Raw genomic sequence first — 25874 nt, forward strand, 5'->3', positions numbered from 1 at the left:
CCCAAAACCCGATCCGTCAGGGATGCAAAACCCCCTTAACACCCTAATAATGCAGTATGTTGCCGGAAAAAAAGCAATTGCAACGCAGCGGTGCCTCGTAGGCCGAAGTAATCCGCCACCCAGTGCTTCCCAAGGGCTAGCCTCCGAGGCTTGGATTTGATTCGCAAGAGGACCAAAAACGAGGAAGAAGAAATCCGACGTAATGTCGCACGGTTTTGTGTGTTCTAAAGACACACTTTTTTCACTGTGGCGGCGAAGACAACGTTCCGGAAGATTCGGACTCGAGGTCACGATCTCTCTTGCTCTTCTTCGGGGCTGGTGATGGCATCGTTGGCTTTGGTATCGAGCTGGGCTTTATTTTCTTGGCAGGCGACGGCCCTTTTGGAGTGCTCTTCTTTGGAGCCACCTGCACAGCCGAAATCTCGTCATCGGCCTTCTGTTCTACATTGAGCATGGATGTGCTCTTGACCTTTTCCTTCTTGGTGGGTGCTTTGGTCTTCAAGATCACCTTCTTGGGCAGGGGAGTCGGCTTGAGCTTCTTTTTCTTGGGGTTTGTGGGATCTGACTCGTCCGCATCTTCGTCAAACTCATCGCCATCGCGTTTCCTAGGGCTCCCGGCACGGCTGCCCGGCAGTGGTGTTCCCTTTTGACTACCGGGCGGCGTGTTGTCGTTATTCTGACTGCCCGCATTGCTCCCCCCATTGCTAATTTTCTGGGCTGCGGCCCTACTTGCATTACGCCCGCTATTGCCTATGCACGATCCCATGTGATTGTTGAGTCGCGTCACCAAGATGCACCGCTTGCACTTCGAGCAAGTGGCGCTTGGGTAGCTGAGGACATTTGGAGGGCGGTCCTTGGCACTCGATTCTGCTCCAGCTGCTGGAGAATTGGCACTGTCGCCATCCAGCTTCTTCTCCATGTCCTTCTTCTTCTTGCCTCGTCCGGGCCCCGGAGCAACCCAAGTTTGTCCGTAGATGTCGAACCCCGGCTTTTCAATATAGGGGTGCTTTTTGCAGTAGACGACGCCAGGCGCAGGCTTCTTCGCGCCTTTCCCGTCGGTCGGGTAGAGCAGCCGTGGGAGGTGACATCGCGGGCAGATGATCTCCTTTGTAGTCTTCAACGGGTTGCCCTTCAACAGGACCTGTCCATCTTCGTAGATAGCTGCCTCGGTTTCTATGCGTACATCTGGTTTCGCGTCCGGTGTCGATGAATCTGAGGCTTCCGAAGCCAGCTTCTCGACTCTGATCGCGGCTGTGTTGGCGCGGGCCATCTTTTCATCCCGGTGCACTTTGATGAGGAGATCATGGACGATGTTGTATAATAGGTCGTCGAGAACAGAATGTGCCTGCGACGCGGAAGCGAAGGGTTAGTCAATGTTGTGCATTCATCCTGGACAGAGATAGTAATCGCTTACAAGTTTGTCCATGGGACTTGCATCGTTAGGGGCAACAATGACGCCCGCCTTACCGGTCTCGCTCGTTTCTGACGACATCTCGAGGGTTCGAAGACAAAACTCGCCCACGGAATGAAACTAGCCAGAGTAGAGCCACCTGATCACGAGAAAAGGGACTGCCGGATCGGTGGAACGTTGACTCTGTCGCAAACAGCTGGACAAATCTAGGTGGAGCTGAGGCCGAGCTTCAACGGTACTGGGGCTAAAAATATTGCGGCGGGCCGTCTTTTCAATAGAGATAGGAGAGAAATCAATTTCCCACCATTGTCCAGCTAGTCTGCAGCATGCACGATAATTCGAGGTTGAGTAGGGTGATGGCCGCCTCGATGACCAGGCAAGAATTATGTTCGTAATTCCTGGTCGCTTTTATTAGTTCGTTGACCAGTGCGATTGATGACCACGAATTTTCAACCCAACTGAGTGGGACGTGGGCAAATGACGCTGAAGGAGGGAAAAGAAGAAGGCTGTGGACACTGTAAGGCAAAAGCAGATAGTGGAACCTGCAGGGGTGTGGGGAGGCTGCGAGAGGCTTCTGCCGAGTTAGAGGTCGCTGTTTGAGAAAGAGCCAACAAACTCGAGCCGCTCTGAGAGGGTCTCAAAAAACGTTTATTCTCACTGGAAGCCGATCTTAAGTTTCGAGCCCAAACTTCGGCAACGCTCGCTCGAAATTCGTATTGAAAAAATGGAGTATTTCCTAGATAATAAAGTTACTCATTATAAGTACGTATAGTCTTGCAATTCTTTAAATCTAGCTATCTATCTATGTGTTTTCTTCAACAATCAAGACTAATATACATGAATGTTACGAAGAGAGGCGCGGCTGACAGTGGGTCAGGGAAGGTATTCCAATTGTTTTGGAGACACCGGGTCATCGGGTTAGTCACAGCCGTAGATGAATCTGCAGTACTGTGCACGTACACGTACAGTTATTTTATTGTACGATACCTGTGAATTACGTAAACATCTAGGTTCCTGTCGACCTCAGAGCTACCACTTGAAACACCTCGACTTGTGTAGGTAGGTAGACAGACAAATAACGCTTCGCCGTGACCTCACGAACAAATTCTAAACTCTTACCTTGGACATTCTTTCAACCACGTCCAGAATGGCCGGGACTCGGACCTTAAAACTAATGAATTGTAACTAACTGGAGCGGAAGTACGAATAGCAGAGAGGTTACTCCGTACAAAGCTGTAGCCAGGTACCCAAGGTACCGTACATTACATTACGTACGCAATATTACCTTGGGTATCCCCGGATGGATCTCAGGTCAATTAAAATAAGCTCCGGCAATGGAAGGTCTAGGCCGGTCGCGGGGAAACCGCGCTTCCCGTCTATTCGCGTTCCATCTCTAGGTCGTTGGGCGGCGCCGAGTTGCCAACTCCGAGACAGTTCGAAAATTTCCGAGTTTCAAAGACAGAAGCGTACGCGCAGTACCCCATCATAAGAATGCCATGATTTCAGAATTCCACGAATCTCACCAGAAAGATGTCGCGCACTCATCAGCACTCTATTCGGTCTTTTTTCCAGCCTCGTCGTCCATCTGAGCTTGGTGCCCCTCCATCAAGTTCACTGGTTGCCCCGCCACCAAAACCCAACAACGAAGTGATGGGCTCCCCAACAACACCATCACCACCACTGCCGCCTCCACCAACATCTCCTCGGCCTAATTTAGCTCAGTACCAACATCCAGCCTCTCCTAAGCTTCCAGCCTCGCTTTTTCCCGTGAGCCTCGAAGCAGCCGGCGTGCCCGTCCTTCCCTCCCCACCATCAATTCCGTCGCAAGCAACAATTGTGCCCGTTGCCGAGCAGCACATTTCCGCTCTGCGTCGCATTAACTCGCTGCTACTACCCGTTTCCTACCCTGATTCTTTCTACGCTAAGGCTCTGGAACCCCTCGCCTCGGGCCTGTTCTCGCGCGCTATTCTATGGCAAGACGACAATGGCGCCGCCTCCGAGCCCAAAGTCATTGGCGGTGTAATCTGCCGGCTCGAGCCTAACCCATTCTTTGACGAGAGCGGACAGCCGCAGGCGCCACTTCCACCGTCTCGACAGCTTCCTACCCAAGGGGCTCCGTCGCTCAACTCACCGTTTCATGCAATTTACATCCAGTCCCTGGCGCTACTGTCGCCATATCGGTCGCTTGGCTTGGCTGCCGCTGCTCTCGAACACATTGTCACGAGCGCCACTATCCTTCCCGCGGCTGGGTTGAACATTGATGTCCGCACAATTTATGCGCACGTGTGGACCGAAAACGAGGATGGGCTCAAGTGGTATCAGGCCCGGCGGTTTGCGCCCGAAGGTCGGGAGCCCCTGAAGGGGTACTACTTCAAGTTGCGACCCGATACGGCGTGGGTTGTGCGACGTGATATAGGCCCGGGAGCTCAGCCACTACCACAGGTGGCATACTCGGGGTCATCGTTGCCGTCGTCCGGAGTGCAGGCCCCGGGGGGAAGTTATGGCAGCACGGTGGCGGAGGCGGTGAACCTGCCACCGCCCGTCCGGCCCTCGGCAGCAGTCACACCGTCATCCTTATCGGGCTCGTCTTTCTCCTTTCAGAATTCGCGACCTGATGTGGAATGGAACGACCTCCCTGCAGACATGGTTGCAGCTGCATCGGCGTCCAACGGGCCTGGACGGAGTAAATTCTCACCGCCAAGTGCACCTGCCTCTGGAGCGAGCTCTCGCAGCAGCTCCACCGCGCGCAAGAAGAAGGAACGAGCTTACCCGTCCGCGGCATTTGGGAATTAACACTGCGTTGGTCATAAGGGGTGTGAATTCGGCAGTAGTAGGTTCTATTAGTTATGATATATGACGGTAGAAGAATAAAGGACGAGATGGGTAGACGTGTCCTGGGCGGTTTATATGGCATTGGATTTTATTAGCATGGAGCGGGCTTTAAGGATCAGGAGCGGGTGTCTACGGATTGCTGTAGAAAAGGAACGCGGAAAGACATTCTAGCACTTATATATGCGTATCTGATATGGGTACGAGGTTAAACGGCCCCTTTCTTAAAAAAAAAAACCTTTAGGAGGTATGTCTACAACTTCACACAGTAACACGTTATAGCACGACACGAACCAAAGGTACGTAGTTTTGACCATATTCCAGATTATTACATTTCTTTATTGCAACCCTGCGAATAACAGGAGGGTCTTTTTGAAGCGGACACATACTACCACCAAAGTGTTACCAGGGAATCGCATACGCTCATCCAGGGAACTCAGACGAATAACGTCTAGCACAATCGACGGTTACCAACTAACGCTCCCTTCTTGACGCCGACACAAACACCTAGCATTCATCGCAAGCAAATAGTGAAAGATCATCTCCTCGTAAACATTGTGCGGCAACTCTTTGAAACGCGTTGTATCTCGCAGTTCGCCTCGTCCCCTTTGTATCACTATTCATAAATGAAGCAATCGCTGTGACGGATTTTTCGGGTGGTGACCATGACACCGACCTATTCATCTACCGCGTCATCTTCCATAACGGACGTTAGGGTGACCGGCGCACTGGAGCGCAGCTCACGGAAGTAGTCGGCTGTGCTGGTATTCTTCTCCATTCCGGCAGCAACAAGTGCAATGAGCGCAGCGCCAACACCGGACCCGTCCTTCGCAACTCCAATACGGATGCGCTTGGCGCCTTCTTCACCGACGCCATCGATGACGCGCAGGGTCTCGGTTATCATATCCCTAAAATAGGGATAGTGCTCCACAAGACTTCCATCAACACCAATATCAATGGGTTCATCCTTAGATTCCGGATCAATCAGTTTGCCTGTTTGCAGAACGATTGCAGCGATGGCGACAGCCGCTAGACGTGCGGCACGACGAGCGACAGCCCCAGCGATAGCCTTGAAAGCTTGAGCATCATCATGGGCCGGAGAATAAACGCTCAGGGTAGATTCGAGTTCCTGGCGGAGGATAGACAGCTCGGGAGTGTTATCAGCCGCGGCAACCGACATAATGGCTGTGTCGATACCCCACTGCTCGTAAATGCTCGAGTTCGGCGCGATGTGAGTTGTCGACTTCCAATCATTGGAGCTGGAGTTCTCGTCTTTGAAAAAGGCGACCTTTGGGTTCTTGAGCAAATCAAGAATGGCGAGTCGTAGGATCTCGCCGAGGAACATTCCGGAGACACGCTTTTCGTACATCTGGATCCCAGGGTTCACGCTTGTCTTGTCAAGTTCAATGTCCCACGATGTGTTAGGCAGGACATTGAGCTGATTGTCAAACGAGCCCCATTCCGTGTTGATAACCATGTCGCCAGTCGAATTGTCATACTCGCCAGTCAAAGGCTTCTTGAGGTTGGAAAGCTTTTCGACATACGCCCCGTTGGTGCCAGTACCGAAAATGGCGCCAAGGACGGCACCAGTCTTTCCTGGGGAAGTATAGGAACGCGCCATGAGCGTCCCTACAGTGTCGTTGACAAGAGCGGCCACTTTAACTGGAAGATGAAGTTTATCAATCTCGGTTTGCAGGAGCGCGCACACATCCTTGCCAACTGCGTCTGGGATATCAAAGCCCTTCGTCCATCTTATGAGAGTGCCTTTATTGATCCCGACTTGCTGCACTGGAAAGCTGAAGGTGAAGCCCAGGCGGAAGACGTTCTCGTCCTTGAAACCGTCAGGCGAGCTGACTGTCAGCCGCCGCCTTACGTGACGCTCGAAATGGTCGCCGTGGTGCGTCACAAGGAACAGCTCGACCTGCTTGGCCAAGAAGGCGAAGAGCTCTTTGGCTGTCTTCGCAACCATGAGATCTTTGGGAATCGCAACTTTGGTATACGTGAGATTGAAGGTGGTGTCGCCATTGAGCTGGATCGAGCAGACACGGAAATTGGTCCCGCCGAGGTCTACAGCCATGTAGAGACCCTGTATAGAAGATATCAGAGAGCGAATCCTGCGGGCTAGAATGCAAAACTGACCTTTTCGGTGCCATTGGGTACAGCCGTCACGTACGTTGGGATCTGGCTCAGGCTGGTTCCATCCTTCTCCAGGCCCTCGCCTGATGGCTTGTGTCAGGCATGCGGAGCTTAGATGCTGGGGGTTTAACACCTACCCATCTGGCGGAGAAACTCCTTCACTGCCTTGTTGACATCTTCGTCCGAGTATTCAAACTTGGAGACGAAACTCTTCGTCTCAGCCTCGAGCGACATAGCGAGCGGCCGCGAAACTGGAGCAGATGTGGGGAACGGAGGTGGGTTTTCACAGATTGGTGGGTGCCGATCTGCCGAGGCCACGGGTGAGTAGGTGGCTGAGAGAAAGCTAGGGCCAGTTAAAAGATCCGAGTAATAATGCTTCTTGTCGCGCAGGAAAAATTGGAGGATCTGGGACTTTAGGTTAGATATATACCCAGGACGAGTGTTGGTGTGGACTTTGGAGGGGTGAAGGGGGCAAAGGCGGGGCAGTTGAGAGGCGGGCCCATGAGATGGATGGGTCCTGAAATCCCTTTGAGGGTTGGTTGGGCAAGGATGGCACGAGGATAACTTACAAAGACGAGAAGGAGGAAAGCTGCGGAGAAAACATGGACCAGGCTGGGGGAGGTTGAGAAGGCCTTGGAAACAGCGTCCTTGCGCCGATTGGCGTTCTGCTTTTCAGCTGCAAGCGCTCCCCGTAAGCTGTTAATGGCGCGCAAGGCGCCCGCCAACCTTGGGGACGACGTTTTGTCGGCTCTGCAATGCTCGAAGCCGGGGAGGGGCAGGCAGTATCCTAACCCTTGTCGCCAAGCTTGGTCCGTTGGTAACTGGGAGCGATTGCGGGTGAGCGGGGTTACCGAGTGCCTAGTGCCCTCGACGCTTGCCTGACCCTGGGGCCTGGGCGCCTGGAGCAAAAACTAAATTCTAGAAACGGCCCGGCTCTTGGGGTACAACGCAACGACGGGAGGTCCACGAGGGAAGCGACTTTCGGCTCGCGGTTTTCGTTCCCGTACCAAAACACTAGGCTGTGGTGTCCGAAATTAACGCTCGGTATAGTTGCGCAGCAAGAGGTCGCGATTGCGACCACCGAGCCGGCGAAAATGGGGGCGGCAGAAGGGCCGTAGAAGTGGTCTACAGATCATGTAGCAATCCACAGCTGCTGCGAGGGTGTGGGTCTTCGCCGAATCGATGTCATAGAAATCTCGAGTCGTTCCGAAAGGCTGCCGAGGATATTGTTGCCAGATGCGCGGTTTCTCGCTCAATACCCAGCGCAAGCAAGTCACGAGCAGCAAACTTTGCCCACACCGCGACTTCCAAAGGCCAGGGAAGAACCTTGAATCGGATGAAGGTGCGGCGTCGAGTCGGCCCTTGGCAGAGTGTGGCTGGCCAGGTAGGTTATCGAGTCGGTCCGCGGCACACTGATCTCACGAGGCGAGACGCCGAGGGCGATGCGGAAGGCGACGGAGAGAGCAAAGAGGTGGGCGGATGCTATATTAATTTATCGAAGCGCTTCGACGGTTTCCAGGCTAGCACTTCTTTGCACGACCTGCGGTCAACAAGTGGCAAGCAGCCGGCCGGGGGTGGTAGTGGAGGCAGGTGGTTTGCTCCGAGATCGATCATGGGGCAGAATCGCAGGAAGAAGACTTTGCAAAGACCGAAGAGGTTGCAAATGCCACTTTCGAGGTGGAAGTTACGGTGTTCTACAAAGAATCCCGAGACCTCTCGACTTTTTGAAGTCAAACCAGCCCCTGAACACTGATGCCGCCAACTCATTGGCCCCCCATAAGAAGGCAATCTCTCCACGAGATGGAGTCCGGGGTGCCGATGGAACCTAGTCAACTGCCCACATTTGGAGAAACGGCTAGCATTTGATTGGCGCACGAATGAAACCCGGCTCTCGCCTTGAAACTTGCACCTCGGTGCACTGACTTTGGCCTGGATCGAAACCCCAGGTTCTATCTTCTGGGAAAGTGCCGCCACACTAGTGTTGATTGGGCAAAGGCATTTGCAAAGGCATAGGATACAACAGACATTCCACCCAACCAACACATACACAGACAAGCTCCGGCCTCACCCGACACTATAGGAGCTATCGGATAATTAGTATGGATACATTTATACGATATCCGAACAATTCGAGTCCTCTTATCTGTCGAGTATCAAAGTCGTATCAAAGTCGTAATGAAGCAAGGTGACGTAAAGGTGCAGTGATTCATATCAGACCAACTCGCCAAAACCCACAGCAAGCGAATGCGAAGGCAGTAGACTTTAAGATGATCTTAGATACCTGCCTTACTTACCTACCTACCTAGGTATTCTGTATGTATAGTACTTAATGTCATAATTGCGGGCGTTAGGATGAAATATGGCAAAGGCAAGGGAGTTCAAGTGGGCAGGTACAATGGCACTCAATGTTGAACACGACACTTCTTATAATAATGAATAAAATTATTTCTGTTAATTAATGTGTAAATATCCAATACCCCGTGGTAAACCGTCTCTCGGCCGATGTGCATTGTTTACGGCGAGAACCAAACAAGAAGATCTATGCCTCTTGTTTCGTTTTGGCCGTTGATTCCGCGGGGCCTGCCAAAAGCACACCAAAATTCCACGTCGTTATAGCATTGTGCCACGTAGTTAAGTTGGCCTTCATCCAACACGTGTGCTCGTCGGGGTCGTCGCCGTTTTGTATACCCCATCCCACTCCCATACACCCGACGAACACCGAACACTTTTCTATGCAATCTTGGAAACTGCTTGTGCGCACGTTTCCGATGTCAACGGCTTGTTCCACGCCGCCGTAATCAATACCACAGAGGTGAATGAACTGTTTCCCATTTGACGTAGGGAGCTGCGCGTTCTGGGCGCCGGGGCATGTCAACTTTGAGGATGTGACCTGGGACGTGGACGTGGACACGGACGAGGTCTGGGATGGGGCGCGAGTTGCTGTGCCTGTGTTGAAGACAGTGGCGGTGCGTGTCTCTTCAGTTGAAACGGAACTAGGGGATGACCTGTAACTAGTAAGCCACCGCAGGCACAAGAAAAGAGTCTGAGGACGTACGCAGCAGCATCAGCGGCAGACAGCGTAGAGGCACGATTCTGGCTTCCAAGTCCCACGCCAAGTCCAACACCAAGTGCGATTGCTAAGAGAACCAAACCTCCGAAGGTAAGAAGGGACAGGAAACAGAGCTTTCGCCGGATACCGCAGACTGCTTCTTTCGAGCTGGACGGGGCCTCCCTTGGAGGAGTCGATACTGAAGGAGGAAATATCGCGGGCATGCCTGGATATCTAGGAGGCACGGTTTCATAATCCTGGGGTATCCCGTGGGTCCCTTGTATCCATCGTTGGACGATCGTCGGAGTATACTGGCTAGGTTCCGGTAACAATGCAAGCGGCGGGACCTCGTGGTGTGGGTAGCTCAAGACGGAGACCGGGAATGGTGATTTTGCCTTGACAGAATGGTAAGCATGGTGTTCCTGGGCGGGCGCGGGAACAAAGGTCTGCTCGCTGTCGGGCATGGCTCTCCTGTTTATGTCCATGGCGAGAAAGTTAAAACCATGAGTAACAACACCAAAGGCGCAAAGACCTCTGGGAACATGGATTCGATCAATGACATACTACAGAGGCAAACATTGGCGTGAGGAAACGGGGACGTCATCCATTTGTATAAATAGCGACTGGTAGTGTCTGCAATCAAGAAGAGGCTGACAAGCAACTCGTAATTACCACATCGCAATGTTTTATGTCCCCTGAATTGGATGCATGGATGACATGCATATAAGCAGCCATTTTCTAGCACGACACTAGTCTGTACCAGGCACCCGGATTTGGCTTTATCTGATAGGTTTCGGTGCACGAGTTGGCGACTCATCAACACAAAATGAGAAGGCAAAGGCGGCTTACGGGCAGAAGCACGTGGGATTGTTTTCTGTTGCTCGGCACCTTGGATGCCTTCTCAACAGCACCACAACCGGGAAAGACATGCAGAAGACAGAACATCATTGTGTAGCAGCTGTACTAACCAAGTAGCACAGTGTTTTTGAGAACGAGACCTAATTGCTCTGAGACTTTCTTGCGTTGCAAAGGTGAACTGCGTTTACTTTCCTGGGGCTTCACTGATGCTGCAAGGAGAGCCGCGGTGGCATAAAGCCTACCATTCAGCGAGATCGAGAACGAGTGCCTATACCGCTCCTCGTAAGTGGAGGGCGGCATTCGCTTGATGCCTTGATATCTGTGCCGCCGGGAGGCATGTCAACTTGGCCAACCCCCATACAACACCGACTACCTCTTGTCATCAAGGCTTCGAGATCGGAAAGTCTTTGTTTGGTGGTCGGACTCTAAATGTAGCAAGAGTACCAAATGTGGAAATGTAGTGTACAATAAGTGAGGCTCGTTTCTAGACACGTAGAGGCGGATGCCCCCGTGAGAATGACCCGAGAAGGTGCTTATATACGGGGCAGGCCTTGCCTACATCCGAATTTGTCGTGCATACATCACCTTCGCTGAGGTGAGGGCACACCACTGCCTTGGGTCAGGGGTTCATGGTGGGTGAAGAACAACAGCTCGCCAAGGGGACCTAGACCTGATGTCCAAGTTGCTTGCCCACTGTACGAAGGTCAAAGTGCATCCTTTGACTGATTAGTGCTGGGATAAGACGGGAGCGTCCCGAGCCATCATTCTGCAAAGACCGAGGGTACGGCCCGTCTCGAGGATGGTAAGATTATGGAGTAAAAGAGTCGGGTGGGAGGGCTATGGAATGTTCTTCCACTTCGCGCATGAAGTGCTGATATAACACATCTAGGTCCTTTGTTCTGGTTTGGGGGACGATTTGGCGCTTTTGAGGCACGGTACGAACTACCCAGTAGTGGGTAGGGAGAAATGAAGGATCACGATCGGGCATTTATTTCCCGCTGGGCAGAATTGCAAGGTTGCGGCTGAGGAGAGACTTGACAGGCCAACTCGCAACGTCGAGAACAATTGAGCGCAATAAGCGGGGGTGGGGGGGCCCGTAATGCTCGGGTTCCAGACCCCAGAGCCCCCAAAGAGGCACAGCTGCGCCAAGGACTCAGCCACATACCCACCCCTCCGATGCCTAGCCAAGCAACCTGAGTTGCCTGACGAGGCGAGTGACGACTGGCTTCAAACTGAATTGAAGCGCAAAGTCCTACAAAAGGTCCTACGGCCCCATTGTTCCGTTTTAAGCCTAGGTCAGGCACGTCTGGACACTCGCTGGGCCTGGACACATTTGCAGCAGCAAAAAGTCGGGCTGCCAGATCCGCCCCACGCATTGCATGAAAACCCAAGCACGATAGAGATTAGGGAGTCTAGAAAGTCGCCCCCACACGCTGCTCAGGTTTGCTACATAGATGTCGCGACATCTGGACGGATACACTGCTGTTATATCGACGACACGCTGCCTGACCCCGCATCGATCAGCTTGAAGACACTTTTATTCGGCCGCTGCCTAGGTATTTCCACACGCTGAACATAGTTGCACGAGAAAGGACGAAAGAGGGTCGGTAAAAGCCGCCTCAGCCGTGCTGACCTGGATGGGGATGTGGGTGTGAACCCCACTCCTGTTAGTAAGACCCAGGCTTTCGACAAAGAACTCGAAGTAATCTTTTACCATCGAGGGGAGGAATTGATCCTGTGTCAGTTTCTGACGCTTTGAGTCTAAATTCTGCTTTGCTAAATGGTTATGGTGCTTACCGCACCAATGTACATACCTAGAGGTAAGTTGAGTCTTTGGCGTAGTGGTAGAATTTGAGGAGTTAATGAGAATAACGGACTGTGATCCTCTGGAACGAGTGAATTGATGATGGATTGCGAGCTGCGAGTTCGGCGTACTGAACGAACCATACTGACCTAACAGCAAGATGGTTAGAATTTGCATCCTCGAGCCAAGGTCTGAGGCGGAAGGATCTTGTGTAGGCATTTCCCATGGAGCAAACAGCGTTCGGCCCTTGGCCCCGCCGTTTTGCGAACAGCTTTAGCTCCAAAGCTGGCTGTTGATATGAGTAATATACCTAGGCAAAGTAGGCAGTAAACTTGTCGTGTCCTGGGTGATATGAAGGAGCTATTGACGATTCGGCCTCCGCTCCTCGGCTGGCTATCGACCCGAAAGCAAGTAGGTAGCCTCCGGGAGCATGACGATCGGATTGTGTGACACAGTGAGAGGCACACCCCCAAGAGTTCGTCCAGGGTGGAAAACGAAGAGGATTGAGCGGAGAGAGGATGGCATAGTAACACAAGTTGGGTGATTTGAGACGGGGGAGGTGGTGCTTTTCACTTCTAATTCTCGTCGCACTATCTCCAGTCTTCATTCAGGTTTGCAAACCTTTGCAAGCCCAGGCATCGATATCGATTATCGCGACACAGTCAGGCAGGCTCTGTGGCGGTGCCATGCCTGGTATTTGATACGTCCCCAGTAAAAAGTTTCTCGTCCCTCTTCTGTCGGCTCCCCTCTCCCGTCTCAACTTCCATGTTTGAGGTCCATCAGCTCTCATTGGGTTGGCTATTATCAAAACTTGAACCCAACGGTCGGGTCACTTCTTCCCCGCCGTGGCATTGGGAACCTAGAAGCATTGCTAGCTAAGCCCAGAATTTTGGATACTCACTCAGCCTTATTCCGTACTCCCGTACCAACGTGGGTCAGCTGTGCAGAAGGCCGAGAGCAATCAGCCAACTTGAAGACCATTCATCGGCGACTTTACAGCTAGACCACCGCAGCCACAGAAGGTCTCCTTTTTGCACCCCCTGTCGCCGGGCTTACCTGAGGACCTTTACTCGTCCTTCGTCCTGGGGCCCCACCCCCGACCTCCAAAGCAAGCACTGCGAGAGAGACACCCGCGCCCCCCTTTTGAGACCTGGGGAACGAACCCGACGGCCTGGAGAGAGAACGGTCTGGAGAGAGCACGCCAGCGCCCCAGACCAGCTCGCTGCCCGACCTACTCTACCTTCCATTAGGTACTTCCATCGAGACGAGGTACTCCGTACTGTATGCGCATATCTTAGGTGGTAGGTACAGATATGTAGGATGAGATACCTAGGATAGCCTCTAAAGTCCTAGATAGACGTTTTCCCGATCCTGTGGTGGACCCGTCCACTGTCGTACCCCCCCAATTCAGCTTGCAGCTCTCTCTTCCATTCTTTGGCGCCTCCCCTCCCTCCCCCTCCGCTCCTTCCAAATTCCTAGGTCCAAATTCAGCGCAGCCCAGTCCAGCAGCGCAATCCACAGCCCACAGCCCACCTCACCTTAATTCAGTCCAGCCCAGCCCGCCAGCCAGCCCACCAGCCCGCCAGCCAACCCTCGCCCCCTCCCCAGGTCCTCTCGATTCCCGTCTTTCTTTTTCTTTTAGCTCGCCGGTTCTCCTTTCTCAGGACGCAACCCCTTATGAGTTCTCAGAACTCGCGCCTGAAGATAGGCTTTGGCTTTGGCAAACGCAAATCGACGGCTGTCATACAGCCGACCGACCTTCCGCTCCCCGTCTCGTTCTCTCAGCCTCGTACCCCGCCTCTGGGAGGACCTGGAGCCCCCCCTCAAATACCGCCGCTGTTCCCGTCCGGGCCCGCCCCCTCGATTGCTTCCACATCCTCGCAACAGAGCCTCCAAATGAATCATCCAGGTGCTGGTCCGCGACCACCCAGCTACTCGGCAAACTATCCCCAAGGCCCTCCCGGCCCCGTCGATCGCAACAGTCCTCTGGCTCAAGGCCAACCCCGTACCCCACCGTCGCAAATGGTCGGTGGCCCTCCGCCTATCAACACGGGCGCTCCCCCCGTCTCCGGGTACCCCCCGCCCGTTATGAACATGCAGGGCAACCCCGCTCCCGTCCCCGGCGGCCCTCCGGGCTACGCTGGCGGCCCTGGCTACCCCCAGGCGCCTCCTCAGCAGCAACAACAGGCTCCTTACACGCGCAATGCTGCCGCAGAGGTCGAGGGCAACAGCCGGAGTAAGGCCCAGCTGATCGTCGGCATCGACTTCGTAGGTTTGCCCTATCCACTCAGTGGTGTGCCGTCTTGATGTCTTGCGCAAACGGGCTGTGCTAACCTACGCGCCCTCTACTTTTTAACATTGCAGGGTACTACATTCTCGGGCGTCGCTTTCGCTTTCGCTTCGAATAACGAGGCAAAGGAAGACATTATCACCGAATGGCCCGGCGCCGGCTCATACACCAAGCAAAAGGTTGGTTCTTGCTGCATCGCAATCGCATCGCATTGGCGTCGCACTAACCAAGCTTCCGTGTCTTGTTCATTAGATCCCTACTGTCCTGTACTATGACCAGTATCAGAAGGTTGTGGGCTGGGGCCCCGACATTGCCGATGCCCTTGCCCCCACCGGATACCCCAAACCAGGCGTACAAAAGGTTGAGTGGTTCAAGCTTCAGTTGATGTTGTCTGGCAATACCTACATCGATCCTATCAACCTGCCGCCTCTCCCTCCCGGAAAGTCGGAGATCGACGTGGCTGCCGATTATCTCTTCAAACTCCGCCAAGCGATGCGCGCGGCCCTCCAGAAGACACTCGGCGAGGTGTTCAACCGCGAGGAAAGAAACATTCGCTATTATCTAACCGTGCCTGCGATTTGGAACGATGCTGGAAAGGCAGCTACCAGAGCTGCTGCCATTCAGGCCGGCTTCCTCCGCGACGAGAACGATAATCGCCTGACACTGGTCAGCGAGCCAGAGGCTGCGGCTCTGTTCTGCTCCAAGACGGGCCTGCTGAACCTCAAAGTTCACGATGCTCTCCTCATCGTCGATTGCGGTGGCGGAACTGTCGATCTTATCGCCTACGAAGTCGAGGACGAGAATCCCTTCACCGTGGCCGAGTGCACGGCCGGATCAGGTGATTCGTGCGGCTCGACTGCCTTGAACCGAAATTTCAGCAATATCCTCCGGACAAAGATTCGTAAGATGAAGCTACCGGATGGATCCAAGACTGCTGGTCGTGTCTATGCCAAGTGCATTATGGACTTTGAGAACAGAATCAAGGCCGATTTCCGAAACAACGGCCAAAAGTGGGCTGTTGATGTTGGCATCGAGGCCGAGTTTCCCGAGGCTGGCATCGAAGAAGGATACATGACCTTCACAAACGAGGAAATCCTCCAGTGCTTCGAACCTGTGGTCAACAGGATTCTAGAGCTGGTCCGGAATCAGATCATTGCCATCCAGGCGCAAAACCGTACGCTCCAGAACATCTTGGTTGTCGGTGGGTTTGGCGCTTCGGAGTACCTCTTCCAACAGATCAAGCTCCATGTCCCGCCGCAGTTCCAATCCAAGGTTGTTCGGCCCATGGACTCGGTTGCTGCCATTGTCAAGGGCGCCGTTACTGCCGGTATCACGGAAAGGGTGATTACTCATCGCATTGCGCGTCGTCATTATCTCATGGCCACCCTGCAGCCATTCAAAGAGGGCTACCACCCCGAGGCATACCGCGTGCCGTCGCTCGATGGCAAGGATCGATGCAAATTCACGCGACAAATATTTGTCCAGAAGGGCCAAAAGGTGAAGATTGGCGAGCCTGTCAAGGTGTCATTTTTCCGGCAAGTGGCGCCTGGTGCCACTTTGATGTACGAGGACATACTGTATGCCTGCGACGACGATGTCTGCCCAGAGTACACAAAGGATCCAAGTAAGTATCTCGTTGTAATATTTGGGCGAGATTGACATGCTAACACGCGTTTTGCAACAGGAATCAAGGAAGTTGTCACGCTCACCTCGGACCTCTCACGCAAAAATCTGGAGAAGGACTTTGAGCGAATGGACACGCCGCAAGGAACATTCTACCGTGTTTATTTTGACATCTACTTGACGCTAGATGGCTCCGAATTCAGCGCCGAGCTTGTCTGCCAAGGCGAGGTCATGGGCCGATGCCGCGCCCGATTCAGATAGGGTGGAAGTCGCATTTGACGGAGTTGTTGCTTTTGAATTTCCAGCGCATCGGATCTCCAATGATACCTCTTGATTAGCGACGTGGATGTGTTTTGGCTGGGTTTGGTCGGCGAGCAGCAGTGGGCTGGGGTGAAAGGCGGTCGACGCTCAGGGGGGTAAAGGCAGAGCGGCCGTGTTCGTGGCGGAGTCACGAGGTGAGGAATGAACCAAGACGACATGACCCCGTCTCAAGCCGATATGAGGCGCAACATCTCCCATTCTGGGATCAGGGAATGAAAGTCGCGTTGTGTGGGGATATATCTACGAGTTGAAGATGAGTCGCGGGTTCTCAAAGTTCTGCGCCATTTCTGATAGAGATATAAGGGAGCACTGGTTGATTATGTATGGAATGCTTAGAATTATCTAGCAACTGAAATTCAAGTGGCGTCGTTACAAAGATTCTCAAGTGCCTGAAATGAGGTCGGGAATGGGATGGAGTTCTGCGGTACCTTGCATGTATGTACCGTGTTAGGTTTGACTTCAATGCTGCCGCGAATTCCCAGCTTTGCGGGACATGACGTGATAGCTTGCGTCTCTGGGAGTGTCCCCTGACTACCCTGACAGTTGAAGCACCCCAACAACGACAGGAAGCTGCCACTGTGATAAATGTGTTTCATCGCCCGCTTCGCTAGAGGTGATCTGCGCCACCTTCGACAGCCAGGCGTGGCTGTTGTCGAAGGCCAATCGTTCCTGCGTCATTTCCCTCTGACCTTGCGCTGCCATGGAAATGGCCCAGCTTCCACGTTCCCACCATCTCCTGCCATTTTGTCGAAGAGGCAACAACATACAGCAAGGCCGCGCAACCCGTTTGCCCTTTCTCGCCTTTGCAAGAATGTAGATAGACCACTACCTGGGTCGCTGACCCAATGATGGGTGATAGGTGGTCTTGATGGGCCCTGCCCTCTGCATCATTTTCCCTCTTCTGAGATCGTATCTTGGTTTCATCGACGTGCTACTTTCGCCAACCCACCCTTATCCTCGTCTGCATTTCCCTTAGAATCTGTTATTGCCGTTCTCTCGACCCTACCTACCCCTAGGTGTTTTCCAGTATATTCTGACACGCCTCATCATCGATAATCCGGCCTTGCCCCGTGGTGGCAGCCGGTGAAAAAGCACGTTCCGGCCATTCATGATATGACTGTCAAAGATGTCCAAAGTACTGCTTGAAGGCACAAGAAGCATAATCCACCAGAGACAGGACAGGGAGGACATTAGGCCGCTGGGGCCAGCTTCCGTGAATACCAAAAGGCCGACTCGGAGTCGCCTCGGGAGACTTACAAGTCGACTTCTTATACCTTTGTCGCTGCTTCCCAGGCAAGCGGCAGGCGTCTCGCCCACAAATACAACAACAACAACAACAACGGCCGGTGCCGCCGGAAGGTCTATTCCTCTGGTTGTCACGAACAATTGCCACGAAACCCTGTGGCCCGGAATCGGCACCCAGAATGGCATCGGTCCTGGCACCGGCGGCTTCGCCCTCGAGGGGGGCAACAGCATGCAGATGTATGTCAGCCCGGACTGGCAAGGCCGAGTGTGGGGACGGACGAACTGCTCGTTCAATGACGACGGGAGCGGGCCCAGTAACCTCAATGGCGTGAATGGAAATGGGGCGGCTTGCTCGACGGGGGACTGCTTTGGAAGGCTGGACTGCGAGTTCACTGTAAGTTGTGCCAAGCTCGCGCAAACCACAAGAAAGGCTCGCGACCACGAGGTTGTCAGGTAGCTAACATGCGCGTGTCGTTGTCAAGGGCCAAGTCCCAACTACCCTAGCCGAGTTCAACCTCATTGGCGGCATGGACGGCAAGCAAACGTTTTACGACATATCACTTGTCGACGGCTACAACCTGCCCCTGGCTATCGTCTATATCCCGGCGAAGAACACGACGTGGATCCCGCCCAACTTGACCAACTGTGCGTGCATCGCCTCGTCTGGGTACCTGGGCGAGCCCTCTAGAACCGGGCTGGCCTACACCAACGCGACGTTTCCGATGCCGTACGAGTCGGCCCAGACGAACAGAGGGGTGGCCGATTGGTGTCCCTGGGACTTGCAGGAGTACCCGCCGTCGAGGCCCGGCGACGGGATCTACCCGTACCCGGACGACTACATCCAGCGACCCGTCTTTGACCCCTGCCTGTCGGCGTGTGCCTCGACCAACAACCCCGAGGACTGTTGCACGGGCGAGTACAACGACCCAAACGTGTGCCGGCCGAGTCTGTACAGCGAGCAGGCCAAGGCGGTCTGTCCGGATGCGTACAGCTATGCTTTCGATGACCAGACCAGCACTTTCATCATCCCGACCGGCGGCGGCTGGCAGGTTGTATTTTGTCCCGAGGGCCGAAGCACCAATATCCTCGAGACGTTTGGCCCGCAGCTCCGTGCTCTCGGATCTGGCGGTGGGGTTACCAGAGAGATGCTTGACGCCCTAACCAACATCACGTACATCGAGACGCATCCCCCGCCGAGTAGCGCAGGCACGCTCCGGCCTCTGAGGGCTTGGCCGTTACTCGGGACGACGGCGATATTATGGGCGGCAATGATGGCCTAGTATTAAGTTATGTGCTTTTCGAGCCAGGATCGGTAAGATAAAGAAAGCCGTGTCTCTATTGTTGCTTCTGGATTTGGCATGGAGGGCTCGGCTGCAAAGATGGAATGCCCCCTATACATACCCCTATTCCCACTCCCTATACGTCCCCCTTATATAAGCGGTGAGGCGCATTTGACTTCAACAGATACCCTAGGGTTCAGAATACATCATTGTTTCCTAACCCAACGAGTGCAAAAACTCAACCCGTGTAAGCCTTGTATGATTCCGAAAGTCTGCGCCCATGCCGCAGGTCCGGAGGTGACTTACACGAGAGGACGAACAGAATAGAGGGTACCTAGTGTAATGAGCAAGCCGAGAGATTGCGCTCAGACAAGTCTCTTCAACCAAGTACATAATTGTCGACTTGCTTCTATCTCCCCAGCCACCAGGACAATTTTCGAGGAGAAATGGCTTGTCAAAACAGGCGTAACGACGTTGGTGGATGCCTATCTTTCGCTAGTCACCAGAACAGTGTGATAATGGTAATGGGCATGTGATAGACGAAACAGTTCCCTTCGCAAGCTACATGCGCCAGTCGCCTCATTTGTCCCATAAGAAGCAAACGCTGCATTAGTTCGAGCCGACATACATGCAGCTTCCCTCCGTTAGATACAATCCATCCCCCCTAGTTATAATCCACCTTCTCGGCCCGGCGCTGGCTCGCTGTTCAACTCTTCTTTGCCCTTCGTCTCCTCTCCCACTCGGCCCTCTCCTCTTCGTCGCTGCCGCTAAACTCGGCATCGTCGTCGCTGTCTTTGTCCTGCGCGTATGTAGTAGAAGCAGCCTGCTGGTTGGTGCCGTTGTTGGCGTTGCTCGCGCCGCCAGAGACTTCGCTGGCGGGGACAAAGTCGCCGGCGTTGAGGTTGGCGTACTCGTGTTTCCGGATCAGCTCGCGCAGGCCCGTATTGCGCGGGTCGACTAGCTGCACCGGCGTCAGGCCGCCCTTGTTCTTGTGGCGCGGGTTGGACCCGGCCTCAAGCATCATGTCAACGAGGGCGTTGCCAAACTCGTGCTGCTCCGCCGGCTCGCTGTTGATCCACCGTATCGCGCTGTGCAGCGGCGTGTCGCCCTCGACCCGGCTGACCGGGTCGCACTCGAAGCCCGGCTGGTCTAGCAGCGTGTCGATGATCTCGTAGTTGCCCCGCAACGCCGCCTCGTGGTACAGGTGGTTGCCCATGACCGTCGTCGTCTCGTTCAGCAGCCGCGCGATCTCGTCGTCGGACTTGCCCTCGAGCATCTCGGCCAGGAGCTCCGGGTTGTTGCGCCGGCACGCCTCGACGAGAATCTCTTTGGCGGAGGCGCCCTGTGTGGTGGGGGTTTGATCTTGAGTATTTCTTCAACTCTATTTTGCGTACTCGCCAAAACGTGGGAGCAGCTTCAACGAACCTCATGTTCCTCTTCTTTGCCTGCCATGGTTCAAGCCGTCGTACGCTGTGCTCCGTCGAAGCTGAGGTGGACGACGACGACGAGTGGCGGCGCGGCTACAACGGCAGCAGAAACGGGGAGATGACAGGTACACCCGCCGAAGGTTTGGTTTCGGGGGGCGAAAACACTACACGCGCAAACTTCTCTACTGGGCAAAGAGAATGCGGACGAGAGAAAAAACAAGTCAGTCAGGGGCGCAAGATATATTGACTGTCGCAGAGACGCGCGGTAGCTTCAAGCAGTGTGTATGGTTGTCACTCTACAGAGCTGGCCAGGAGGTGGCAGAGTGTCTAGGTGTGGCACCCGACGTCAGGCAGCGCCGCAGAACCCCGTCAGCGCGAGCGTTTACTTGGTATTTACGACGTATTACCTGCACTGGGTTCCTGGTACGAAAGTCGACAGGGGTCGTTAGGTTGCAGATGGCCGCGATGTTCGGTCCACCCGCGCCGGGGAGGGGGGGGGGGGGGGGGGGGGGCTAGTGCTGCAAGCCTGTTCCCTATTTTAGCGACCGTAGATATGGTTTCGGTGGGTTCCGGCAGCAATGTTTCAGGCTGAGGTGATGTCAACGCCTCACCAACCCGAAATCCGTTACGGCGCTCCAAAGGCTCAACTTGCCAGGCTGACAAAGAGAGAATTCGCCATTAAATCTGAGCTTCACCGAGTCAGCAGGCATAGTTGGGCATTTTATATATTCTCTCAGGGTTTAGATGCTTTGTCAAAGCTTCTTAAGATTTTACGTTTCTCTGGAGGAGGCGGCGGGGTACCTGGAAAATTCTCCAAGTTTACCTCGCTGAGTCGCCAAACGCGACTTCCTCATCTCATCAATAATTTGAGAACCCGTGATAAGGCGCTTCTCGATTCTAAAAATTCCAGGCCAGAGCTGTAATCCACTCCCGAGCCAGTGACGGCCACAACCCATCTTTAAACCTCAGGCTTGATTATAAGCAGAACGCCAAGATGCCAATCCTATGTAAATATGACCGCCTACTTTTACTACTCTCATACCCGAAACTAACCTCGATCCCAGTCTGCCCATACTGCGCCAACCTTCTCATCCTTTCCCGGATGGACACGGGCGGCAACAGGCTCGAGTGCAGGACGTGTCCGTATGAGCTTCCCATCGACGACAAGAACATCTACTACTCGCGAAAGACATTCCCGCACAAAGAAAAAGAAGACGTATTCGGCGGGCCAGGGGCATGGGACAATGCTCAGAAAGGTCGTGTCCAGTGTACCATGGCAAATTGCAATGGCTTCGAAGCTGCCTTCTTCCAAGTACAAATTCGCAGCGCCGATGAGCCTATGACGACCTTTTACAAGGTAATGAGATCTCGCTACGCCCTGACGTCTCCATCTCTTAGCTCTCTCTGATACTCTGCCTGACGAGAAGATCAATAGCTGACAAGTGATGTGCAGTGCATGACGTGTGGAAGCCGGTGGAGAGAAAACTGAAGGGGGGTCGATGTATAAGCAAAAGGGAAAATCTGGGTAGCAGGCTCAACAAAAGGGACGGAAGACGTAACATGGCGAGGCGTTGACTAGATGCTTTTTTCTTTATTTTTCGGATCTATCCGACAGACTTTACGCTTTTCAACAGTCATTGAATACCACGCCTCGGCCGCGGCTTATTAGGAGGTCTCTATAAGGACAAGAACACCTTTCCGACCCCCGAACATGGCGCCATAACGGCCACTTATTCACTTCCGTGCGAAGTTGGTAGCCGCAAATATTTGAGTAAGGACATTGTCATGAGAATCATTTCCCCGTCTTTAAACGCCTTTCCGTGACATGGACGATATGTCCTGAGGCCTCCCTCGAAACAATTACTTCATGCTACCGCCCAAATACTTACACCCACTCTCATGAATCCGCTACCGAGTTGGAGTCCGCTACCGTATGGGAGTCCTCGTTCGAGTTCCATGCCGGGGTGGAGACATCTGCTGGGGTGGAGTAATCCATCGAGTAAGAATTGAGATCCTTTGCCTTGTTGGCCTATATTGCCAAGGGCGTGGCATTATTTTAGGCGTCCTCCCTCAAGGCTTTGTTTCGGTCTCTTGATGCCACTCTACCCCGGCCTTCATGCCCTCGGCAATGAGCTGGTGGACGAGCTCCGGGGAAATGATGTTCTCGCGGAATCTCTCCTCCTGGAGGAGCTGGAGATGCTTCAAAGTGGGGCCCGGGTAAGTCAGGTACTTAAGGTAGGGCGGGCGAGCCCAGTACAGCAAGTACTTGAGATAGGCGACGAAGCGAGGATCAGTGAGAAACTTGCGGGTCGCGAGATGGTTCAAGTACTGAGGGTTGCCAAGCGACTGGACAAACTGGACAGAGTATAATGTTAGACAGAGGACACAGGACGAAACAAAATAAAATGAAAGGAAAGAAAGTGCCTACCTCGAGTTCTAGCTCGAAACGAGTGTAGCCACCGTATTTGGGCTCATCCTGATTGGCTCCGGGCTCAGCGGGCGGCTCTTTGGTTGAGCTGTCGACTGACATTGGGCCGGAAGCCATTTTCGAGTTGAGTTGTGTGCCTTGTATTTTGTGTATTAGGTTTCCTTTCTGGTGACGTGACTGTGCAACAATCGTGTTCTCGTTTTGTAGATAGATGAATTGAAGGTTGGAAATGTGTTTATGGTTGACGGATCGTGAAATAAGGCTGAGACAGTGAGAGAGCTGAAAGAACCCTGATGAACTGCCTGCCAACTGTGGGACACGACCCACTGGCAGGGCGTTGACGCTGGCCCGTGCGGCCCCCCCACTACCGGCTGCTAGGTGGCCGCCCACCACCGTGAGACGGCACACAGCCTAATTTATTTTGCATGTCTCCATTCCGTTGTTTGTCCAAACCAAACACTTGGAGAGGCATGAGATGTATTAGCGCATTCTTTCTTTCCATGTTTGCTTTTCTGTTTACATGAACAGAAGGACATCTGGCCTCGTGGAAGCACATTCTTCTTCACTCGTGTGATAATAATTCGAGAACTACAGTGCCGCCCAGACACACTGCCACGTCGTTCGCATCTCCGACTCCCACACTTCGTTTACATCTCAGGGCCAAGGTCAAGGACTCGACATGACGTCCGGAAACACGACAGTCGACGTCACCGATGGGCTATCAAACTCAACCCATGATGCGGCACCCGCCCCATTTGCTCTTGGCATGCTAGTTCAGCCAAGCTTTCTTCTATTTGAAGCCCAGGTGATCCTCAGTGCCTTGGGCATTATTTGGATTGGCGCCCATGGCTCACTCCGCCGCCCGCCGTCTGCCGCGCTAGCGAAGCGCGATGTGAACGGCAAGAAGCCAAAGGATGACCAGTTTACCGAGGGGTTTGCTGCGTCGGATGCCATCATGCTTCCCATCATGGCTGGCGCCGTTCTTATCGGTCTATACTACCTCATCGAGTGGCTCCAAGAGCCTGACATCCTGAATCGGATTCTACGTGTATACATGTCGACCATCTCCATCGCAAGCTTGGGTAGGCTTTCCATGGATGCCTTGGAAATCCTCACCAGCCTGGTGTTTCCAACTATATGGGCAGATCGCAGCGGCAGAATCTACCGCATCGATCCCGTCCGCCGCTGTCAGTTCCTGACCTACCCCAATGAAGAGGACTCCGAGATCCTGGCCGAGGGAAAGCAAACTCCGTTCCCTGGGCCCTTGTCAAATCTGCGGCTCTCGGACCGTGCAAGCCAGATTGTGTGGGAAATCCGTCACCTCTTCACCGAGGAATGGACAGCCCGGCTGGCGATGCACGGCCTAATTCATGTTAATTTCAACCTGAAGCTCAATAATCTGCTTGGTTTTGTTGTCTCCATCGGGATTGCCATTGTCTACTATTTGGCGGGTTGGCACGTTTTGTCCAACCTTCTAGGCTCTGCCTTCAGCTACACTGCGTTTGCCCTGATGTCTCCCACCTCTTTTGCTATTGGAACCATGGTCCTGGTTGGTCTCTTTGTATATGACATAGTCATGGTCTTTTACACGTGAGTTTTTCCGCACCTCTCTTCCCCGCACTTTCTCTCGGATTTCGCGACTGACCTAGACACTCAGCCCTTTCATGATCGCGGTGGCAACAAAAATTGATGCTCCCATAAAGCTGGTCTTTCGGGGTACTAAGGGTGTCAGTATGCTTGGCCTTGGAGACATCGTTATTCCCGGCCTGCTCATAGGACTGGCCCTTCGATTCGACCTGCACCGTTCTTATCAAACAAGGATCAAACTCGAGCCAGTCCAGTTGACGTCCGAGCTTACATCTAGTTCGCCGGGAGAGACAATCAAGACGACCGAAACACAATATCGACAAGTGAAAGCTATCTACGTCGATTCTCGAAGCCAGTGGGGAAACAGATTCTGGACTACCAAGCTCGGACGAACTTCACCTATCCCAGCGGCGACTTCAGCAACTGTCGCCACGGCTTTTCCGAAGCCCTATTTCTACGCATCCATGGTTGGCTACGCTCTCGGGATGCTCCTAACTCTGACTATGCTTTTGGTTTTTAGTCATGGGCAACCGGCACTTCTTTACTTAGTCCCGGGAGTGACTGGGTCCGTTTGGCTTACCGCCTTGGTTCGTGGTGAACTAAAGGATATATGGGAGTACACGGAAGACGGTAGCCTAGACACCAAGGATGTCATTGTTGAGTTGGATCCCAACGGCAAGATCGTGAAACAAATCGATCAAAAGAGTCCAGGGGACAAGGAACCGGCGAAGGCTGTTGAGGAGGCAGAAGGGGAGACTGAAAAAGTGAAGTCGGTAGCTGAAAGGAAGAAAAAAACCGACGACTACGAGGTTTTCCACTTCTCCATTACTGCCCCACGTCACAACGCTCCCAAAATGGAGTAGTCGGCATGAATTCCCTATGGGGACGGGGATCGGTCAAGGTGCATTTTGGGTCGGAGTTATTGGAAAAGACTACTACATGGTGCAGGAAGCAGATACATGTACGTACAAAATAATTCCATTTGTTATTCACCGTCATTAGATGTATCAACTCGGACGCACGAGTCAACCAATCTTGCCCACGGCATCCTCAAATGGGTTGCTTCAGGGTTCTCTCAGAGGGACAGTGAAAACAAGCCCGACAAGACACGGAATAGGGTAAGGGGGCTTCCCATGTGTAACGGGAAAACGTAGAGATGGCTGAGAATATGTATTTATGGAATTTATGGAATTTATGGGATGTAAAAATACTACCTACGTGTTTCGGCTCAACTGCTATCTATTGATACGCAGGACGGGACGAACCGTCAACTAGATCTGCGTATTGGGACACAAGGCCACTTTTCCCCCCTTTTCCCTAACGGTTCGGCTTCGGACGCCTCAAGCTGTCACAGTTCTTGATCTTCCTTCCACCTCCACCCCTCCCTTTTGCTAGCACGGGGACTGATTATTGTTTCTTTGGCAAGGAGTGTAACTAGAACTAGCAATCCTCTCTCATCGGTGGAAATCAAGATAACATGGAGAGGAGGAAGCGGGCAAGGCGTGAATTTCGGAGTAAGTTGATACCTACCTTATGTATTCGTACTGTATGGATATGACAAGCCCCTATGCTGCCAGAACCTTGAA

At 53.3% G+C, this 25874-nt stretch overlaps 10 protein-coding genes across 10 annotated transcripts; 5 read left to right on the plus strand and 5 right to left on the minus strand.

Moving 5' to 3' along the window:
- Positions 1–241: 241 nt before the first annotated feature.
- Positions 242–1492, minus strand: B0T26DRAFT_631138 (uncharacterized protein; the record flags this gene model as incomplete). Its single annotated transcript, XM_060436323.1, has 2 exons — positions 242–1345; positions 1415–1492. The coding sequence occupies 2 exons, from the start codon at positions 1490–1492 to the stop codon at positions 242–244; spliced, it is 1182 nt and encodes a 393-aa protein (XP_060302601.1).
- Positions 1493–2941: 1449 nt separating this feature from the next.
- On the plus strand, positions 2942–4204 carry B0T26DRAFT_633278 (uncharacterized protein; the record flags this gene model as incomplete). The annotated part of the gene is made up of 1 exon (XM_060436527.1): positions 2942–4204. The coding sequence occupies one exon, from the start codon at positions 2942–2944 to the stop codon at positions 4202–4204; it is 1263 nt and encodes a 420-aa protein (XP_060302602.1).
- A 712-nt stretch (positions 4205–4916) lies between these two features.
- B0T26DRAFT_631547 (putative glucokinase) lies at positions 4917–6610 on the minus strand (the record flags this gene model as incomplete). The annotated part of the gene is made up of 3 exons (XM_060436361.1): positions 4917–6326; positions 6380–6459; positions 6514–6610. The coding sequence occupies 3 exons, from the start codon at positions 6608–6610 to the stop codon at positions 4917–4919; spliced, it is 1587 nt and encodes a 528-aa protein (XP_060302603.1).
- Positions 6611–8796: 2186 nt separating this feature from the next.
- B0T26DRAFT_34279 (uncharacterized protein) lies at positions 8797–10149 on the minus strand. Its single transcript, XM_060434488.1, has 2 exons — positions 9432–10149; positions 8797–9381 (listed from the first exon to the last, which is right to left on the minus strand). The coding sequence occupies exons 1-2, from the start codon at positions 9908–9910 to the stop codon at positions 8916–8918; spliced, it is 945 nt and encodes a 314-aa protein (XP_060302604.1). The 5' UTR covers positions 9911–10149; the 3' UTR covers positions 8797–8915.
- A 3400-nt stretch (positions 10150–13549) lies between these two features.
- On the plus strand, positions 13550–16425 carry B0T26DRAFT_34316 (uncharacterized protein). Its single transcript, XM_060434493.1, has 4 exons — positions 13550–14355; positions 14452–14556; positions 14630–16001; positions 16062–16425. Exons 1-4 carry the CDS (start codon positions 13765–13767, stop codon positions 16259–16261), a joined length of 2268 nt encoding a protein of 755 aa, XP_060302605.1. The 5' UTR covers positions 13550–13764; the 3' UTR covers positions 16262–16425.
- A 1022-nt stretch (positions 16426–17447) lies between these two features.
- Positions 17448–18846, plus strand: B0T26DRAFT_632324 (thaumatin family-domain-containing protein; the record flags this gene model as incomplete). Its single annotated transcript, XM_060436432.1, has 2 exons — positions 17448–17960; positions 18049–18846. The coding sequence occupies 2 exons, from the start codon at positions 17448–17450 to the stop codon at positions 18844–18846; spliced, it is 1311 nt and encodes a 436-aa protein (XP_060302606.1).
- Positions 18847–19395: 549 nt separating this feature from the next.
- Positions 19396–20427, minus strand: B0T26DRAFT_34402 (uncharacterized protein). Its single transcript, XM_060434506.1, has 2 exons — positions 20272–20427; positions 19396–20188 (listed from the first exon to the last, which is right to left on the minus strand). The coding sequence occupies exons 1-2, from the start codon at positions 20296–20298 to the stop codon at positions 19553–19555; spliced, it is 663 nt and encodes a 220-aa protein (XP_060302607.1). The 5' UTR covers positions 20299–20427; the 3' UTR covers positions 19396–19552.
- An 840-nt stretch (positions 20428–21267) lies between these two features.
- On the plus strand, positions 21268–21762 carry B0T26DRAFT_736602 (uncharacterized protein; the record flags this gene model as incomplete). Its single annotated transcript, XM_060443342.1, has 3 exons — positions 21268–21280; positions 21338–21630; positions 21727–21762. The coding sequence occupies 3 exons, from the start codon at positions 21268–21270 to the stop codon at positions 21760–21762; spliced, it is 342 nt and encodes a 113-aa protein (XP_060302608.1).
- Positions 21763–22343: 581 nt separating this feature from the next.
- Positions 22344–22818, minus strand: B0T26DRAFT_631407 (SOH1-domain-containing protein; the record flags this gene model as incomplete). Its single annotated transcript, XM_060436344.1, has 2 exons — positions 22344–22628; positions 22702–22818. The coding sequence occupies 2 exons, from the start codon at positions 22816–22818 to the stop codon at positions 22344–22346; spliced, it is 402 nt and encodes a 133-aa protein (XP_060302609.1).
- Positions 22819–23380: 562 nt separating this feature from the next.
- On the plus strand, positions 23381–25151 carry B0T26DRAFT_736605 (signal peptide peptidase-domain-containing protein; the record flags this gene model as incomplete). The annotated part of the gene is made up of 2 exons (XM_060443343.1): positions 23381–24291; positions 24359–25151. 2 exons carry the CDS (start codon positions 23381–23383, stop codon positions 25149–25151), a joined length of 1704 nt encoding a protein of 567 aa, XP_060302610.1.
- Positions 25152–25874: the final 723 nt, after the last annotated feature.

Source organism: Lasiosphaeria miniovina (assembly GCF_030549165.1).
Source record: "Lasiosphaeria miniovina strain SMH2392-1A chromosome Unknown B0T26scaffold_1, whole genome shotgun sequence".
Classification (NCBI taxonomy): domain Eukaryota; kingdom Fungi; phylum Ascomycota; class Sordariomycetes; order Sordariales; family Lasiosphaeriaceae; genus Lasiosphaeria; species Lasiosphaeria miniovina.

Bases quoted from the DNA above. Each gene is read 5' to 3' on its own strand.
- B0T26DRAFT_34279 (XM_060434488.1), bottom strand. From the start codon at position 9,910: ATGGACATAAACAGGAGAGCCATGCCCGACAGCGAGCAGACCTTTGTT. The intron at 9,382-9,431 runs GTACGTCCTCAG...TACTAGTTACAG, and splicing joins TCTGCCGCTGATGCTGCTGC to GTCATCCCCTAGTTCCGTTT.
- B0T26DRAFT_34316 (XM_060434493.1), top strand. From the start codon at position 13,765: ATGAGTTCTCAGAACTCGCGCCTGAAGATAGGCTTTGGCTTTGGCAAA. The intron at 14,356-14,451 runs GTAGGTTTGCCC...TTAACATTGCAG, and splicing joins TGATCGTCGGCATCGACTTC to GGTACTACATTCTCGGGCGT. The intron at 14,557-14,629 runs GTTGGTTCTTGC...CTTGTTCATTAG, and splicing joins GCTCATACACCAAGCAAAAG to ATCCCTACTGTCCTGTACTA.
- B0T26DRAFT_34402 (XM_060434506.1), bottom strand. From the start codon at position 20,298: ATGGCAGGCAAAGAAGAGGAACATGAG. The intron at 20,189-20,271 runs GTTCGTTGAAGC...CCCACCACACAG, and splicing joins GCAAAGAAGAGGAACATGAG to GGCGCCTCCGCCAAAGAGAT.